This window comes from Panthera pardus, unplaced genomic scaffold (assembly GCF_024362965.1).
Source record: "Panthera pardus isolate Hobbes unplaced genomic scaffold, ASM2436296v1 HiC_scaffold_11, whole genome shotgun sequence".
Lineage (NCBI taxonomy): Eukaryota > Metazoa > Chordata > Mammalia > Carnivora > Felidae > Panthera > Panthera pardus.
Genome location: NW_026526666.1, coordinates 51,610,570 through 51,628,267, shown reverse-complemented (window position 1 = coordinate 51,628,267; position 17,698 = coordinate 51,610,570). Strand labels below are relative to the sequence as shown.

Here is a 17,698-nt window from a genome sequence, read left to right as displayed (position 1 = left end):
CTAATATAGGAAAAACTGGAGTGAGAAAATGGAAAATTGGTAAATACATGTTTTATGAGATTCTTTTCAAGTTCAGGATTAAGTCCTAAAAGGAGAAAGATGAGAAATAACATTGGTTACTGGTCAAACCAATGGCTGTAAACTTTAAAGTCTATGAAATTTTGCTTTAATTGGGTAACCTGGCTATCTCAAAAAATGAAGATTATACTACTTCCCATCTCCCACCTGATTCTTTCCTTAATAGGTAATCTCCTACGAATTTGTCATTATGTAAGAAATTCCCAAGAGAATTTTCTAATCCTCTAAGCTACTATGAGAGTTACAAGACTTTTTAAAAAAAATTCACATGAATTCAACACAATTTTACTTTCAGATTTCCATACCTACAAGTAAAACAAAAATCAGACAGGATGAGCAGTAACCAATATTAGGTTCAGTCAGCAAATACTTATTGAGTGCCTTCTTCATTGAAGGCAATAGCAGTGAACGAAACAAAAATGCCTGCCCCATGGAGTTCGACAATTTGGGTGAAGACAGAATAATGAAAAAGTGTATCATATACCAAGGAGGGATAAGTTTTATTATTTTATGACGGGTGGATTAAAAAAAATGTTTTAGTTTTGAGAGAGAGAACGTGCACATAAGTGGGGGAGGGGCAGGAGAGAGGGAGAAGGGGAAAGAGAGCGCGAGAGAGAAACCTCTTGTGGCTGGAACCCATGAACCATGAGATCATGACCTGAGCTGAAATCAAAAGTCAGACGCTTAACTGACTGAGCCATCCAGGCACCCTGAGAAGGATTTTTTGTTAAGGTGACGTGTGAAGGAAATGTGAGTCATGAGACTAACTGGGGGTGCAATATACCAAAGAACAGCAAATGCGTAAGCCTTGAAATGGGAAAATAATGTGCCTTACATTGTTGTGAAACAATGAGCCAAAGGAAAGGGTCCAAGGTGAGATCCTGTGGGTCTGTAATGACATGAGCTTTTTACTCACATGGAAAAACTGGAGGGTTTTGAGAAGAGCCACAGTGATTACTAAGTTTGGGGTATTAGAAGACCATTTAGGTGGTTACTGTGATGTGACAGGGACTTACATTAGGGAGGTAGTCTCGATTTATTTTGCAGGTAGAAATGATAGAATCTGCTGATGGAGTGGGGCATTAATGAAGTCAAGGGAAACTCCAAGGTTGTTTATTGTGTAATTGGAAGAGTGGAAACTCTCATTTACTGAAATGTCAAAGACTGCAAAGTATATAAGGGGTTGGGGGAGATTAGTTTTGCATATAAATTTGGAGATGCCTATTAACTTCTAAGTGCAGACATTGATTTTTTAAAGTCTGGATTTTGGAAGAGGTGCTGGCTAGAAATATAAACTTGTGAGTCATTAGTATATAGGCGATTTTTAAAGCATAACGCAATAGTGAAAAAAAAGGTGTTTAAAAACTGACCCCAGCAACACTCCAGTATTTAGATATGGAAAAGAAGAAAAGTTACCACCAGCAAAGCAATTTGAAAACAAGTAGCCATAAACCAAAGAGAGAACTAGGGAGGGCTGGTGTCCAAGAAACCAAACGAAGTGATTCAAAACTTGAGAAGTAGGAGGGTTAAGAAGAAACAGGAATGGCCATTGCATTTGGATGCACGCCTATTGCTGACCTTCACGCAAACTATTTTGGTGTTGTGGTGGAATGGAAAAAAGACCCTGAGAACCATATTCTGGAGAGAATGTAAGGATCTCCCCCAAGAACTTTCAACAAGTTCTATTAAAGAAAGATTAGCTGAGCTAGTGGAGATTGGAGGAGAGATGCTGAAGGTCTGAGAAGAGAACAAAAGTGGTCCGGAAGTGTGGGAGAATGGATGAATCAGAAAACTTTAGTGCAACTGCTGGGCAGCACTAAAGAACCATTTGAAGTTGTAAGCGAAACAAGTCCACAGAGTTGTGTGCTCTTCTCCAACCTCTCGTTCAAGTGTTGCAGAAATGGCAGAACATTAGCAGGAATGGGTTTTAAAAGCACGATAGCATGAGGAGGCAGGAAAAAACTTCGACGACAGAGCATTAGTAAAGTTCAGTCCTCTGGCTCACTGAAGCTGAGGATTGAATGGGGGCAACAAGCTTGACCCGGCAGACCGGAAAAACCACCCCAGGAATGCTAGGAGGAGGAGCGGTTCTAAACAAAGTAGGTCTTTCCCGTAGAGCAAGCACAGCAGTAGGGGGTTCAAAAAGGCTGTACTAGGCCACGGAAGGCGATACTGCGGTATGAGAGCTTCGAGGGATGACTGAACCCAGACGCACTAAGAGACTGGATCTAAAGGGGCTTCCTCCGAGACCCAGGAAGATTAGCGCCGGAACTTACAACCAGAGGTTCTGTTGCTTGCGGCTGTTTGCTGGAGAGATAGGCATGGTTGCGACAGGCTGTGGAGTGGTGGGCCACCCCTTCCCTGGCTGCTTCTGGAGTCCCTGTACCCCAACCCTCGGCGTTAGCGGCTCCGGCTGAGGCTCGGGAATGTTTGCCGGGCGTCATGGAGACGGAGGAACCCTGGCTCAACAAGCGGCCGCGCGGTTGGCTGGCGGCTGGAGACCGAGGAGGAGGGCGGAGGCGGAGGGGAGGGCAGAGGGTTGGTGGAGCAAGAGGAAGCCCCGGACGACGACTAGAAAAAGGAGGCGGGCGGCCCGGGCCCCAGGCCCCTCCCAGGTTCTGAGTCTCCCCGGCTGCAGGCGGATGGATGGGGCTTCTTCAGGCGGTGGCGGCAGCAGTGAAGGTGGCGGCGGCAGCAGCGGCAGCGGCTGTAAGTGCAGCCTCCATAAACCATCTCTCCTCTCCTAGTCCTGATTGGGATGAGGGGCTCCTAAAGTGTCCTCGGTCCCCTTTCTCTCCTTCCCCTCCCCCACCGTAGAGTACCGCCCGGAAGACCCTTAACTTCCGGGGAGGGGCTGAGAGAGAACGCGCCCGGCCCGCTTCCCCTCCCCGAGTGCGTCGCCCCTCTGGGCGCATGCGCAGCTCTCCTCCACAGCGCACCCCCTCCTAGCCCGGTCTTTTGCTTTGGCGGTGGCGGCGGCGCGGATCTTCCCCGGCGGCCGCGGTGCGCTGGGAATCCGCTGCGGTGTGAGTTCGTCTCGCGCAGTTCGCTTCCGCCCCTTTCTCCTGTCGGCTCCCGAATTCGGTCGGGGTGGGGCTAAGCTGACCATCCCCCTGTGGCTCCGCCTCTTTTCCCCTGTAGATCCGGGTTCGGTCCCAGCCCTCCCTTGGGAGGCTTCTGCTCGCACTGCAGTCCCCGTGGTGAGCAGGGTCCTGGGCAAGCCGCCCTTTTTGAAGGGAATGAGGGAGGGCAGGAAGACTGAAGAGGGCATTAATATGAAAGAACGAGGTTCTCCTGCCCGATGGGAAGATCCCTGGGGACAGATGCCTCCCCCTCCTTGAAATGGCCTTGTTTTTACAGCTTTTCTTGGAAAGATCCCTGGCTGGGAGCCCATTTCTGATCCTCGTTTGCTGTGTGACCTTGGGCGAGTCACTACCCCTCTCTGGGCCCCAGTTATCCTTAAAGCTTCCTCCAACGCTAAAATTCTTAATTTTGCAGAAAAGCTTGTGCAGTTACAGACTCACCCGTCTACTGGGGCCGCTTAGCCCAGATGACGTGGAGTTGACTGAACGAACCTTCTTTCTTCAATCATGGACGGAATGAGGCGACCTATTTATTGGGTCGCTTTTATTTCTTTACAAATGGCATGACCCAAGGCCCATTAATGTTTTCCTAAAATTGTCATGGGATCCTTGTCCTAATTCTTGGCCATCTTTTTAAAAATGAGAGGTTGAGAATTAGAGACATGGTGAGCTTGCGGTATCATCATCTCTGGTCTCATTACTACTGAGGCTCTCTTTCCTTTGATCCAGATGGTGTGGTGGCTCGATTCTCCCAGTGCCTGGCTGAGTTTCGGACGTGGTTAAGAACCAACTGGTTGAGGTTCAATGCAGACAAGACGGATGTGATGCTGGTAGGCAGGGGCACACTTGGATATTAAGGGAGGGAAAATCCAAACTCCCTCAAGTAATATAAATATTACATTACTCTTCCTGTATATTCCAGTGTTTGAGAACTGATGATGGGCCAATAATTTCCAGAGTTTGGGTGAGATAAAAATAACATGTCGACAATATTAGGACTATTAAGAAAAAAATCAGTTTGTGATAATCTGATAAAAGGGGTCGCCCGGTAAAACTCTATGTAAAAATTGTGAAAAAAACAAGACTGTCCTTTGAAGAACCAAAAGGCTATGTAAGTGTTTTGAGGTGGGGTTAATAATAAAAACCAAACTAACAAAAAGATGATGCTGATTCTTGCATAGCTGTGGGGCTTCCGAATGTAATGCATTACTGCTTTGTAACCCGCATTCTGCCTACTAAAGTAAAGGTAAACTCTCAATTTATCTAAAATGTCATTTTAAGTTTTTTGATATTTAGGTATTTTCAACCAAACTGGTAGCTATCCATAAATTTTTACCTGCACATAATGTGTAGGTTGTTACTTTTAAATAAAAATTTTAGTAAATAGTTTACCAAATAATCTCAAAAGGGACTCATGGACTCTGAAAATTGTTAGGTAGAGAATTTGTTGTTAGCGTTTTGAATGCGCTGCATTCATCTGTTTCATTCAAACAGCTCTAGAGTAAACTTACAGATATTTTCTTGGAGCGTTTTGAAAGGTACCTGAGTTGCATAACATTTTGTTTATGTAGTATGGATATATAGTACTTACATTTGCATCAGGTATTGGTACTGAATAACAGGTTATATTTCATAGGTATATGTAAATTGCCAGAGACGTTTATTTATTGGTCAGTTTAAGGTACTGGTTGAAGTAAAATTGTGACCTTAAAATGCTTTTGTTAAAGGAGAATACTAACTGAAGGGTTCCCGTGTGTGCGTGTGTGTGTGTGTGTGTGTATTATAACTTCTATAAAAAATGTTTAATAACTTTTTAATGGAGTATTCAGTAAATTGTTTAAAAATAATTTCCCAATATAATAACAGTTTTGAGAAGTTTCAACGTGGTGAAAGTTAATGTTAGTTTGCCTGAAAATAATGAAGCTTGTAGGTGGGGAATGGGAGCTAAAGAGGCATTTATTCAGGCTTTGTATAGAGATTTTTTTTTGTTTTGGGACATTAGCCACAAACCTCACCTAAAATTGGAATTAACCACACTTTTTAGCTTAACTTTAAACATTTTACTACATGATGTAACAGAGCTATCATTTTGGACATCACATTAACACGTAATATAAACTGTAATGATTTTAAACAGCTCATAGGTATTAGTGAATATTCTCATACTTTTAACTCTGTCATGTCTTGTTTTTAGCTCTTCTAATATCAATAGGCATTGAAGACTTATATTTTGTTATTCCAAGTATAAATATTGATTGCTTGCACTTAAATACAAAGAAGACATCTATTGAATTAATCCGAAGTGCTGAAAAACTCAGGGAAATGAATGGAAGTAACTAGGAGATAGATTCTGGTTTAATAAAACAATGTTCCAAACATAGAGCTTTGTCTGAAAAGAGCAGTGTCTTCATCAGTCATTGGAGGTGTTTTAGCATAGGCAGAAAAGCCTGGTAGTGGGGAGACATAATGAGAGATTCCTACCTGGACAGGGTAGAAATTGACTAAAGACACTAAGATTCTGTGGCTAATGAAAAGTTAATTTTTACATATTTGTTACTGAGGAGGTAAGCAAGAGTTTTTGAGAAAGACTTTGCTTTCCTCAAGGTGGTTCCTAAAATTTTGAAAGATAAGTGTATCACAAGAATAAAATGGGAGTAAAACCATGCTGAATTCAGGAGTAATGTGTTACAAATGACTTATAATGTTGCAGGCATTTCTTTTTATCTTTAGAATATCTGAACCTAAAAAAAAATAAATAAAATCACTGAATTCACATTTTTTTAAAAAGGGAAGGAGAAATATGTAGAGGGAATTTTTCCCCTAAACGATAATGCCACTTATAATTAGTAAAAATGATACACATTATTAATAAACTTAAAAGTCATTTATCAATAAGAAGGGGATATCCATTCAGATATCTCCTAGATGGGATTTTCCTGACCATTTCAGATTTTCCTGACAATTTCAGTAGCTTAAGGGACCATGATCCCCAGCTTTTTAATCACAATTGGGATTTTTTTTTTGAGGTTGAACTGAAGAATCAAAGACTAAATGGACTTAAGCAAGTTATTCCTGTACTTTGCATTTTGACAACACTTTTTAAAAATTTTTCTTCTTGTGAACCAGCTAAATTTCATATATTAACTTTGGTATTTAAATGGAAAACACTCCTTTATCCCCATGGTATTATAAAGCCTGAGTTTCTACCTCTGGGCCCCTGATTTCTGTCTTTACCCACCTCAGGTCTGTGCACATCAGTTGTTCTTTGCCTTCAGCTGTTTCCATCAAGTGTCTCAAAGTGAAAACTATTTAAACACAAACTGACTTTTCAAAAAATGACTTTTATTTTGAGTCAAAAGGACTAAGGTAATTCAGTAGTGTACTTCTATATACCTGTGCTAAAATATTTATTCCCCCAAGGAATCCTGAAAAACACTTTTGTATAAGTATTCTAAAAAAAAATAAAATGAAAATACTGTACAGTAAAAATTGTTTGTAGATTTGGGAACCTTAAAGTTTTCCTTTCTCTTCTTTCCCTTGCTTTTCTTTCAGTAGAAAATGTGCATCAGATGTTTATGTTTAATTGGTTTACAGACTGTCTGTGGACTCTTTTCCTGTCAAATTACCAGGTAATGTCCTTTCGCTTAGCAGCTTCATATACCTATAAATGCACAAGTTATTCATGCACAAACTATTATTGGACATAAGAATTTCAAGTTAATGTTGAGTCTTTGGAAAAAGGAAACTGGTTAATAGAGTCTAGACTGTTAAGGGAATACAAATTTAAGCAAACAGCCCATGTTGCACTGTAAGTGAAGTATAAAAGAAAAACTGTGTATGTGCACATTTATGCAGTATATTATAGTGCTGGCATCACATTTGGAAGGAATGACTTTTTATACTGAACTGGTTGATATGGGCAATCATTTTTTGAAATTGCATTAAAAACCCTTGAACATTTGAGGGAAAACGGGCTTTTTGAAATTAAGACTTCAACTCCTGGTTTAGTAAAATGTGTTAGTGCATGTTTTAATATCACCTTTGTATTAGCCAGTATCTGCGTTAGTAATGGAAGTGAAACATGTTTGTTATTTTGCAGTCATTGACCCTGCAGTCATTAGAATTGGTTTCAAGGCCAATTGGCAGTTCTAGGCCAGTGTTTTAAAATAAACTTTCAAACTGTAGGCATTTCAGGCATTGCAAATAAGCAGGTTTTCCCTCTCTGCAGTCAAGTCGGAGATTATTTATATCTATCAAAGAGCAGCTTTTCAGTATTTCGCATTTTGAAATTTTCTCCAGTTGTGCAAAATTCAAACATTGCACAATTATGTTGCTCCTGGCATCTCAGGAAGCGTGTGAGGAAAAGCAGATGAGATGTGAGGATGGCAGACTACCTATCCACAGTCCCTTAATCTCTGACCTCTAAGGTTTGGGGATGTGGGATTTTACATTTCCCGTCGGGAATCAACGGAGAGAGAAATACTTATCAAGAGACAACCGCTTTCAAAGCGCACTACTTTGTGCCTTTGCCGTTGTTGCATCACAGCAACATCCGTTTTCAGCAAATGCTCTTCGAAAAAGGCCTACATGTAGAATGTAACGTATCTTTTCCCCTGCGATGTAAATGCTGGACACGGTTTTCTGGGCACTTTCCCTTGACCTCTCTGGTCCCTTAGAGCCCTCTCCTTCAGCTGGAGTCGCGGATCCGCTAAGGGCAGGGGAGGCGCCCCGCGCGGAGAAGCCCACCTACCCCCCACACCCACCTTGACTCCGCCCCCTCCGCGCTCCTCCCGGGGAAGGCTTCCGCGGGGCCGCGCGCGCGCGCGCCCGCCTCTGCTCCTGCGCGCGCTCAGGCTTTTTCCCTCCAGTCCAGCTCGGCCGGGGCGCCGCGAGGGGGCGGAGTGGGGTGTGGTGGGCGCGCTCGGGCGGCTCCTGCGCGTTCCCGCCAAGGCAGCGGCGGCGGGAGCGGTAGAGACGGCGGCGGCGGCTGGAGTCCCGTTGCCGACTCTCACATCCGGGTTCTGGCCGTGACCCAGCTGCGGCCGCCGCGGAGATGTGACCCGTCAGTACGGCAAATATGGCGGAGGTAAGGGAGCGAGCTCCCCCTCCCCGTCCCGGAGCCGGGCGCCCCGGGCCCTGGCCGGGGAGGAGTGGAGTGGGCCTGGCTAGGAGAGGCCCAGCCCTGCTGGCGCCACTGCCCACCTGTTGTCCGGAACAGGCCGCGCTCTGGGCGGGAGCTTTCCTTGGAACTTAGTTGGGATGGGTCCGGGGGTAGGAGGAAGCGGAGGCGTAGTTGGACTTCGGGGGCAGTTTGAAGGGTCGAGTGCTGCGTGGTAGTGCGTGCGGAGAGGGGCGAGGGCGAGTGGGCGCCCTCCAGGCAGGGGCGCCGGTGGCGCAACTTCGCCGGCCGGTGCTAGGGGCCAAGAGAGAGGAGCTGCTGCTTCCTCTTCTTGCGAAGTTTCTTCCCTCCTTCACCGAGATGCTGTTGCGCCCTTCCGTGTCACCCCCACCCGTTTGCTACTGACATCCAGTCCGTGTTGATGGGGAAAACGTAAGGCAGAATGGCCTTCAACTCTCATTTTTCTCATGGAGCTAAGATGAGCGTGGAGAAATAAACGTAGCCTTTCGCGATCCGGCCCTTTAGGTTGGGGGAATCCCCCTGAATCTACGGAACAGTTCCATTCCTCCCGAAGGTAGAACCTTTTTTTCTCTTTATGTTTCGGAAGAGTTGCTTTCTACCTTTCCCCCTCTTCACTTTCCAGGCATTCCCCCCCACCCCCTTTCCTATCAAGGCTATCTATTATTGTCTTTTTTTCCCCCTTTTATGGGAGGTTTTTTTTGTTGGTTCCCCCCCCCCCCCCTTTTTTTCCAGTAAACGAGTTAACCAAAGGCCCCTTTCCTCGGTGGTAATTGTTTTATATTTTGGGGCCTCAAATCGTGGCAAATAACCACTGTTATGATTCATTGAAACTTAGTGTTAACGCCTCTGGAGATTTGAATTTTTGTTTCTGATTTAAACCTTTAAACATTTGATTTTTTTAATACTTTTTTTTCCCCCCCTTACCCTCGGAAAAATTCGTTATTCCTTACCCCCTAGAGTTCAGGAAGTGATAGTATTTGGAGTTTTAAGTCTACTTTGAGCGAGAGCCTCACTAAATGATTGATAAGGCATTTCTTCTGTGTGAATTACCGTTTTCATGGGCTCAGACATCCCCAAATTCACGAATAGGTAAAAAAATTTTCTTACCATCCAGTCCCCAATATTTGTCTTCATTAATTGCTGTATGAAGTCAGTGGTGAGTTAGGTGAGTACTTTGAATTTGGGATACTGAAATATAGATTATGGAAAAATATTAATTTGGACGCTTTTTCATATACCTGTTGAGTGGAGGGACCTGGTTAGCTGTTTTGTGGAATTGCTCTTAGGTTGCCCCTTCTGCTTTCCTTATGGAAACTGGCTTTGTACTTTTGTAGTGGAGTATTTGCTGTTAAAGGAAGAGGAGATTCACTGTAGCAGGAGTCTTCACTGCTAGTAATCTTTTAAAAACATTTAATACTTTTGATCTAAAACTAAATTTAGATCTTAGATTTATTTCCATTTCTTTTGTTCTTTGTGGTTAAAGAATTGTATTTCAAGGCACATGAGTTGGAGAAAACCTAGTACTTTGTATTTCATTTAAATGTGACTGGGTTCATTCCACTGGGCTGAAGGAATTTTAGTCCTGGTAAGATTTTTAAGTGTTCCTTTTTTCATGTGTAAGTTGGGGAAGGAGTTATATGTAGCTGGATTTACGTACATTTTGTTAAATAGCCTTCAGTGGATTCCCCCTTTCAGTGAATGCCTCTTAGATAAGCAGCAGTGTACTGTAATAGGTTATGTGGTTTCTTCCCTCACGGTGCTGCTCACAATGACTTAAGCTTTAAGTTTTGTAGTCCTATTTTAAGGCAAGCTATTATTGAAGGAAAATAACTTTGTTTTTGAAAATACAGTGAAATTTAAGTTTAGAAAGCTTCACCCAGAAATTTTAATTGCCCAGCACACTGAAAACTCAGTATGTAAATAGGAGTATATTAATATTCTTGTTTTAGAAATTAAAGATGGTTGTATCATAAGAGAGGAAAAGCAATATTTTGAGTCACTAATCATTTCCTAATATTTTCAAGTTTTAGTTTTCTTAAAAATTGCATAACTTAGAGAATGGAATTCTCATGTTCAGTAAGGAACGCATGGATGGTTCAATTTCAAGAAGAGTAAACCTGAACTTTGTGTTCAGTGAATTTATTTAGTGACCTGAAATCTTTAAAAAAAAAATTCATCTTTTAGTGTTGGATAGTTTTGTTTTTAGTGAATTTAGAAGAATGGGGAAACCGTCATTCATCTGTGTCCTACAAAATACCTAAACAGGTGAAGAGGTGAAAAGTAAAATTAGTTTGTATTGTTCTGATTTCAATATTTTAGTAATTAGGATGATTTTAGAGATTAGGTATTTTTAAAACATAGATGGAGAAGTGCTTGCTTTTATTTTTATATGGGCACTCAGGAGATTCATTCTTTGTGATGCCAGTATAAAGCATCTGGTAGAATAAATCAAATGTGCTATTGCACTTTTGGTTAAGTAGACCTGAGCATTGAAGCTGACTGGTAAAATAACAGAAAATGCAAAGCAACAATATACATTTATTTGATAAATCTGAGGGGAAAACAGGTTATTGAAGAAGCATGTCTCCAGAGAAAAATGTCAATATTATGCTTCTAAGTTCGTTGTTGTTGTTGTTATTTCCTACATAGGAGAATGACCTTACCTTGTTTTTCCAGAAAAGTGTTTAATTCTTGAATACAAATTGATTTAGATGTGAATAGAATATACTAATTTTTTCATATTTGATCTGATCACCTAGGCAGTCTATAAGTAGGAAGTATGTGTTTAATGGTTCCTCAAATCGTGCTAACATTAAAAACATATTTAATGTGCTTAGAAGAAATGGCACATACTCTTTTTCTTAATAGGTTTTTAGTAATATTTTTCATTGCTTTTTATCCCTTAAAATTACTTATCAACCTTCTAAAAGGAGGTTCTCCTAGTTACACTTAAAGGAAGGAAATTACAGGGTAGTTGCAGTTTTACAAAGGCAACGAGAAAGAAAGAATAAGAGGAAGAAATAGTTGATCCTTTGGGTTTTATAAGGAATGTGGTACAGGGACCTTTGGGAATGAACAATTTGTCTGTTATTTCAGGGTTTGTAAACACATACGGGACTTTCTTTTCCAGGGGGGGGGAGAGCGACAACATAGTGTAAGACCTATCTTTTCACCTAGGTCATATTGCTATCATATAAAGAGAAGAAGATTTTAATGAACCTACTTTTCTATATTAGTTTTAAGTATTTAAACCTTTTCAAAACCAATACGTAATCTGTTTATTCACTGTCACATCTTCATTTATTTCTCTTGAAAACACACTCCTTGCTTAGTGGGTTTTAGTGTATTTGGATTTCATTTTTTAAGGAAATAGGATCATCTTGACCATTCTTCTTGATGGTGTTAATTTCTATTCTAAACAAAACTTGTTTCACTGCAGTAGTGTTAGGCCTTAAATAATTCTCTATAGTGGTAATGAACTTTTTAGTGTTTATACTTGAGTGTATTTAGGATTTATCCAGAGTAAGACTCTGGATAAATGTATGAGAATCTAATAAAGTTTAATTCAGAAGGAGTGATAAAGTGCATGATAAGGTAGAAAAGGTTGGTTGGAAGATATATAAAAGTCGATTACTTTTAGAGAATTTTTCTGCAGGAGAGTAATCAGTTTTTCAAATCAGAAATAAAACACTGGCATGCCTGGGTGGCTCCGTCAGTTGAGTGTCCAACTTTGGCTCAGGTCATGATCTTCTGCTTTGGTTCGTGAGTTTGAGCCCCGCATTGGGCTCATGCAAAACCCACTTTGGATCCTCTGTCCCCCTGTCTCTTTGCCCCTCCACTGCTTGCACTCTCTCTTAAAAATAAACATTAAAAAAAAAAAAAAAGAAAACAAACACTGCCATAAGAAACTGATTAGTAAAAATAGAAAAGTAATCACCTGTATAGAAATTTCTTGCTTGAAGTTAGCTTGAGTCCCTGTATGTTTCAAAAGATTTGCAAATGATTTCAAAATTCATTGCAGTGATAAAACTGTTCAAGTACCAGTCATCACCTGGGACTCATTCTGTTTGACTTATTCTATGGCTTATAAGAATGACCGTTAAATTATGTTTGTGTAGATAGGAAATTCATAAAGTAGCACCCCCAAAAAAGCTTTTTGCAAATTGAGATTTTTTTCTAAAGGTCCTAGATTTAAAAAAAAATTTTCAGAAGAGGCTGTTAAACATATCCCATCCCTTTAGCTAAGTATTCCTTGGTAGTGTTAGGTCTTTTGAGCAGTTTATAATAAAAGTAAAGAACTTAGATCTCAAAGGAAATTGAACTAGAAGATATCTAAATCTTACTTAGAGAAAATGAAACTGAGCAGAGTTGATGCAATTTGTCCTAAGTTGTGCAGTTAGGCTGTGGCACAATTAAGAGTGGAACCTAGGCTTCTGAATTCCTAGTGCTTAATAATAGCAATTCATCCTCTGAGTTATTACTACTGTAGTCAATTTGCTAGTTTTACCAACACGACTTTCTTAATCTTTTTTATGCCCCCAAATTCTTCAGGGGAAAGTTAAGTGACTTAGTTTTGTATGGAGGAAGAGAAATGGTGAGCACAGTTCCCCTGCTTTCTCCACCTGGAGGAGGGGCATCTAATTCCTTCCTGGCTTCTATCCCCATCACTTGAGAACCTCTGATTTAGTTAGCAGCGTCTATATTGTTAAGCAGGTGATGATAACAAAGAAATGGTGGTGGAATTAGTTTGAGGGGAGAAATTAGTTCAGACAGTTATGTTTATTTGAAAATATGCTTTTGATTGCCTGGAATATATGAATCTGATTACTTCATTTTTACCTTTTTTTTTTTTAATGGTTATATTCTAGTTTACTGTGTTCTAGAGACACATTTGAAGATATCTGAGGCATTTAATATTTGTTACAAGTATTAGCAACTTGATCAACTAAATCATATATGTGGTGAAGATATAAAAGTCAGCTGTTCATTTTTTAATTTGATTTAGCCTACTCATACTCTGTGTGACTGTCTAGTTATGTTTTCTGTCTCAGATAATTATGTATGCACCTAAAAGAAAACTAGGTTATTTTTCTAAATGATACATTTGTTAAAAAAAAAAAAAAGTGGCTAGTAATAGGTTTTCTTAAAAATCTAAAAGTAGAGGAAGGAAATGAAAATTGCTCATAATTCCATAAGATGATCTCCACTGACTTTCTTTAAAAAAAAACCAGTAATACTAACAAGTGGTTAGAAAATTCCAATAGTATAGAAGGGTATAAAATGAAAAAAACTTTCTCTCCCCAACCCATTCCCTAGAGATAACTATTGTTACAGGGTTTTGTGTGTACTTTTGGAGAAAAAAAAAAATGTCATTTATATTCCAGCCCAAGTTACCCCCTTCTCTACTTTTTTTTTTTTAACTCCTAATATATGTATGAATAAATAAATAAATGTTCTTTACATTTTTTTTCCTCATTCACCACAAACAGACTTGTCTCTTTTTAATGGATTAATAGTGTTTTGTTGCTTAGAAGAACAGTATTTCATTTCTAACTAGTTAAATGATAGACTTGAAAATTTTTTCCCAACTTGTTGCTATGAACCACTTTATGGTAACGACTGTTAAACATGTATCTTGGTATGCTTTCTTAGGCTTATCAGTAGGATAATTTCATATTAGCAAAATGATCACTAGAAGGGTTAAACCAACTTGTATTTTTCTACCAATAATGTATGAGTGCATCATAAATACATTTTCACTTCTAATGAAAAATTTTTTTTACTATTTGCATTTTCTAGTTTGTGCCTTTTCTAAAAATACAAAAAAAAGTTACAAATGAATACCTGTTTTACAGCTCTAGTTTTAAGCAGGTACTAATTTGTGCATCATTAATGGTAGATGTCGCAGGTTTTTCTGGAAGATACTGTTAAAGATACCACTTCCTAAATAGACATAGATAATAGTCTGACATGACAGATGATAACTTGCAGTCACATTTTAAATATACTTTGAACAGATGAAAAACATTCAAAAAAGTAAGAAAGTAAGGGGGAGGAAGGAAAGAGGTAAAGAGAAAAGATTTTTAATATAGTTGTTCCCCTCGAAGGTATAGAAATATTCAGGTCGTAGACTTCAGTTCCACCTTCACCACTTACCATGGATCAAGTCACATTATCTCCCTGGGTTTGCTAATCTATAAAATGATGTTGGCAGAGTGGGTGTTATTGCCAGGTATGTAGTTATGATCAAGTAACTTTATGCATTGGAGAATATGTAGTACTATATAAATGTAAGCTGGTTCTGCTCTTCTAAATGCCTAAAAAAAAGAATGCTCACATTCTGTACTTAAATTTCCTGTATTATGATAGTGAACTTTTACTTTGAAAAATAATTTTTTTGCCTGCAGTTGGGACAAAAGTAATGTATAGTATAAAATTTTCAAATGCCAGTTTTCTAAAAGGTCAGTTTTTAAATTAATTGAGTATAATAAACTTACAAGAAATATCTCACTCTCACCCAGCCCAAATGGAAACAGTGTAATTATATTTTGAACATGGAATACTAAAATGTATGTCTAGAGGCATATCTCCCTACTTCCCCTTCCCTATCCTAACCTAGGTACACATCAGTCAAATTACAGTTCTTGAAACATTCCAGTATTTCTGATGTAAAACGGTCATTAATGCTGTCTTTGAATACTGGGTGTTCTCCTTTCTGCCAGCTAAACGTACAAATAATACCAGTCCTCTGAATATTTCGTATCTTAATTAACGGAAAATATTTGGGACCTTTTTCAGAACTTTAAAGTGATAGATAACTTTACCAATACAACACAAGGATCAGTGTGGTATTGGCAGTTAGTGCTCTTTGAGGCCTTTTAAAAACTGCAAACGCCATTCACAACTCAGTGTCTTTGTTATTGCCAATACCTAACATCTGTGAAAATGTACCTTTTATTCAGAAGAAGAATGACATTTTTAATCAGAAACCCCTTTTTATCAGAAGACTGTTAAATGGAGTAATTATTAGAGTGTTCAAAAAGAACTGAACGCTCAAAGAGCCATTTCTCTTAAGCTCCTAATTTGAAAGAAATGCTGATTTTCTTGTTTCTGCCCTGCAATATTTTCAGAAGTTTACTAAAAAGGAAAAACAGCACTGTGAGGCTACTTTGTGAGTGGCAAACCTGGGACCAGATAAAGACAGTCATCGTTGCCGTAGCCTTGGACAGAAATTGTGCTTAAACTTGGGAAACAAAGCATAACTGCATGACATAAAAGTAGATTAATATTTTAAAATATTGATTTGCTGTGTAATAATTTGTGTGGTGGTTATATCCGTTTTGAGCTTAGAAGTGTGTTACTCTGCCCATAAGATGTTAAGCAAGCTAGAAACCCTTTTTATAGTTACATTACTCTATCACCCTGCTTTTCAGCTTCCTGTTAGAGGAATGGAATTAATAAGTAGCACTGGTTTGACTCTGTGTGGCAGAGCAACTTTTAAGTAAGGGTAGTGGTGTGACACTTTAAAATATATAATACTGACTACTGTCAGTCTTTTATTAAAGTAAGTTGATGCTATAGTCAAGAGCCATTTTAAGAATTAAAAGGGAAAAAAAATAGGACCCTTGGGAAGTGTGCTTCAAAAGAACCTAAGTCACCATGTACAATAGAGAATGTCATACTTAATACAATAGCATACTATGGACAGTTTTCAAAATAGAATTTTAACCCCTTAAAAGAAATTTGTCTTAGATGCCTAGTTTTTCAAAAATTCGTCACTTTCCTCATTTTATTTTGTTCTTCTCGGCTCCCTTCCGCATTAGTTACCAGAAAGAAGGAAAATAGAGATCTTCCTTATGATGGGGTTATGTCCTGATAAACCTATCATAAGTTGAAAATATTAAGTCAAAAATGCATTTAATGTACTTAACCTACTGAATGAACATCATAGCTTAGGATAGCCTACCTCACACATGGTTAGAACACTTACATTAGCCTACAGTTGGGCAGAATTGTCTAACACAAAGCCTATTTTATAACCATGTATTGAATATCTCATGTACTTCATTGACTACTAGACTGAAAGTGAACAACAGAAAGGTTGTATGGGTACACAATGGTTATAAGTGTATTGGTTGTTTGCCCTCGTGATCGCATGCCTGACTGGGAGCTGCAACTCGCTGCCACTGCCCAGTATCACAAGATAGTATCATACCACGTGTTGGTAGCCCAGGAAAAGATCAGAATTCAAACTTCGGTTTCTACTAAACGGGTATTCCTTTTGCACTATCATAAAGTTGAAAAATCGTAAGTTGAGCCATAATTGTCAGGGACTGTCTGTGCTGGAATAACTTATCTTTGCTAATAATTTTGGGCTTCCAGCGTGCCTGACTTCTAATGGGCATGAAATAGCTCTGAATGAATAAGAAAGGTTTTAACTATGAAGCATATGCCATTTGAAGCATCTTGAGTTTTTGTTATATATTTACAGAAGTTTATGTTTGTATATGACTTGTTTATAATTTTGAATTAACTGAATTTAGATAAAATAATAGCCTCAAACCGTCAAGTGGTTGTATTACCAAAATAAGTTGCTAACAGTGTTATCTTTAAATTTTCTAAATGCTTATAGTTAAATTTATGAGGGGTAGAATGCTACAGTAGAAGCAGCATGTTATAATTGGGAATGTTTTTGATTTTTTCATCAGAGACCTTAACCTTTCTAGACTTTAGCTCAAAGGTTACTAATTCTGTGATAATTTAAAAATATGTTGTTTGTTGTAAAGTTAGCCTAATGTACTATTTGGTGCTTAATAACATTTTACTTTTTCCTTCTACTGTATACAACATAATTTTTATTTAAAATTAACGTCTTGAAGTGTTTTCGCCTCCCTTCTTTCACGTATTTTAAGCCAGAGGCCAGCTTGTTAGTGAATCTTGTGTGTAATTTCCCCTTTATTGATAAGAGAAAATATTTCAGAAAGTTCTAATATCTAAAATCAGATCTCTTAAGCTGCATATGTTATGAGATCCATATTTGCCTTTAAAATCTGAATCAATTTCATATTATTGTCTTCATTTCTACATTCAGGAGTGTTTGGGATTTTTATATGTTTAAATATAATGTCAGAGAAAGGATTATATAGGTTTTAATTTGTCTTAGATAATTCAGATGTAAAAACTTAACTGTGATCTTTGATGTCAAACTGGTCCTTGAGTAATTCCTGTAAATTTTGCACAGATTTACTATACAAAGATGCTAATATTTCTTCTTTTCTCCCCCTCCTCAGCCATCTGTTGAGTCTTCAAGTCCAGGTAAGTATTTTCTGTATTTTCTATAATTTCTGTTTGACTAACATTTGTCCTATTATAAAAAGCCTAGAGGAGTTAGACTGTC

The 17,698-nt window shown here is 38.9% G+C and overlaps 2 protein-coding genes across 14 annotated transcripts in view; one reads left to right on the top strand and one right to left on the bottom strand.

Moving 5' to 3' along the window:
- The window catches only part of DNAI4 (dynein axonemal intermediate chain 4), an 85,296-nt gene extending 82,774 nt beyond the window's left edge, over nucleotides 1-2,522 (bottom strand). Inside the window, 2 exon segments of the mRNA XM_053894214.1 lie at nucleotides 2,355-2,462; nucleotides 2,464-2,522. Of these exon segments, the coding sequence (XP_053750189.1) occupies nucleotides 2,355-2,462; nucleotides 2,464-2,522 (167 nt within the window).
- Nucleotides 2,505-17,698, top strand: part of MIER1 (MIER1 transcriptional regulator) — a 60,853-nt gene continuing 45,659 nt past the window's right edge. Inside the window, exons 1-4 of one of the 13 annotated variants that reach the window (XR_008419228.1) lie at nucleotides 2,505-2,787; nucleotides 3,891-3,991; nucleotides 6,717-6,790; nucleotides 17,592-17,616. Coding sequence is in view for 11 of the 13 variants with exons in the window: in XM_019448945.2 (XP_019304490.1) it covers nucleotides 2,721-2,787; nucleotides 3,891-3,991; nucleotides 6,717-6,790; nucleotides 17,592-17,616 (267 nt within the window). In the remaining 2 variants the exon portion in view is untranslated. Of the gene's footprint in view, nucleotides 2,788-2,990; nucleotides 3,105-3,172; nucleotides 3,279-3,890; nucleotides 3,992-6,713; nucleotides 6,791-8,052; nucleotides 8,248-8,351; nucleotides 8,855-17,591; nucleotides 17,617-17,698 lie in introns of those variants that run through there. The other 12 variants (XM_053894224.1, XM_019448945.2, XM_053894260.1 and 9 more) reach the window with 12 other exon arrangements.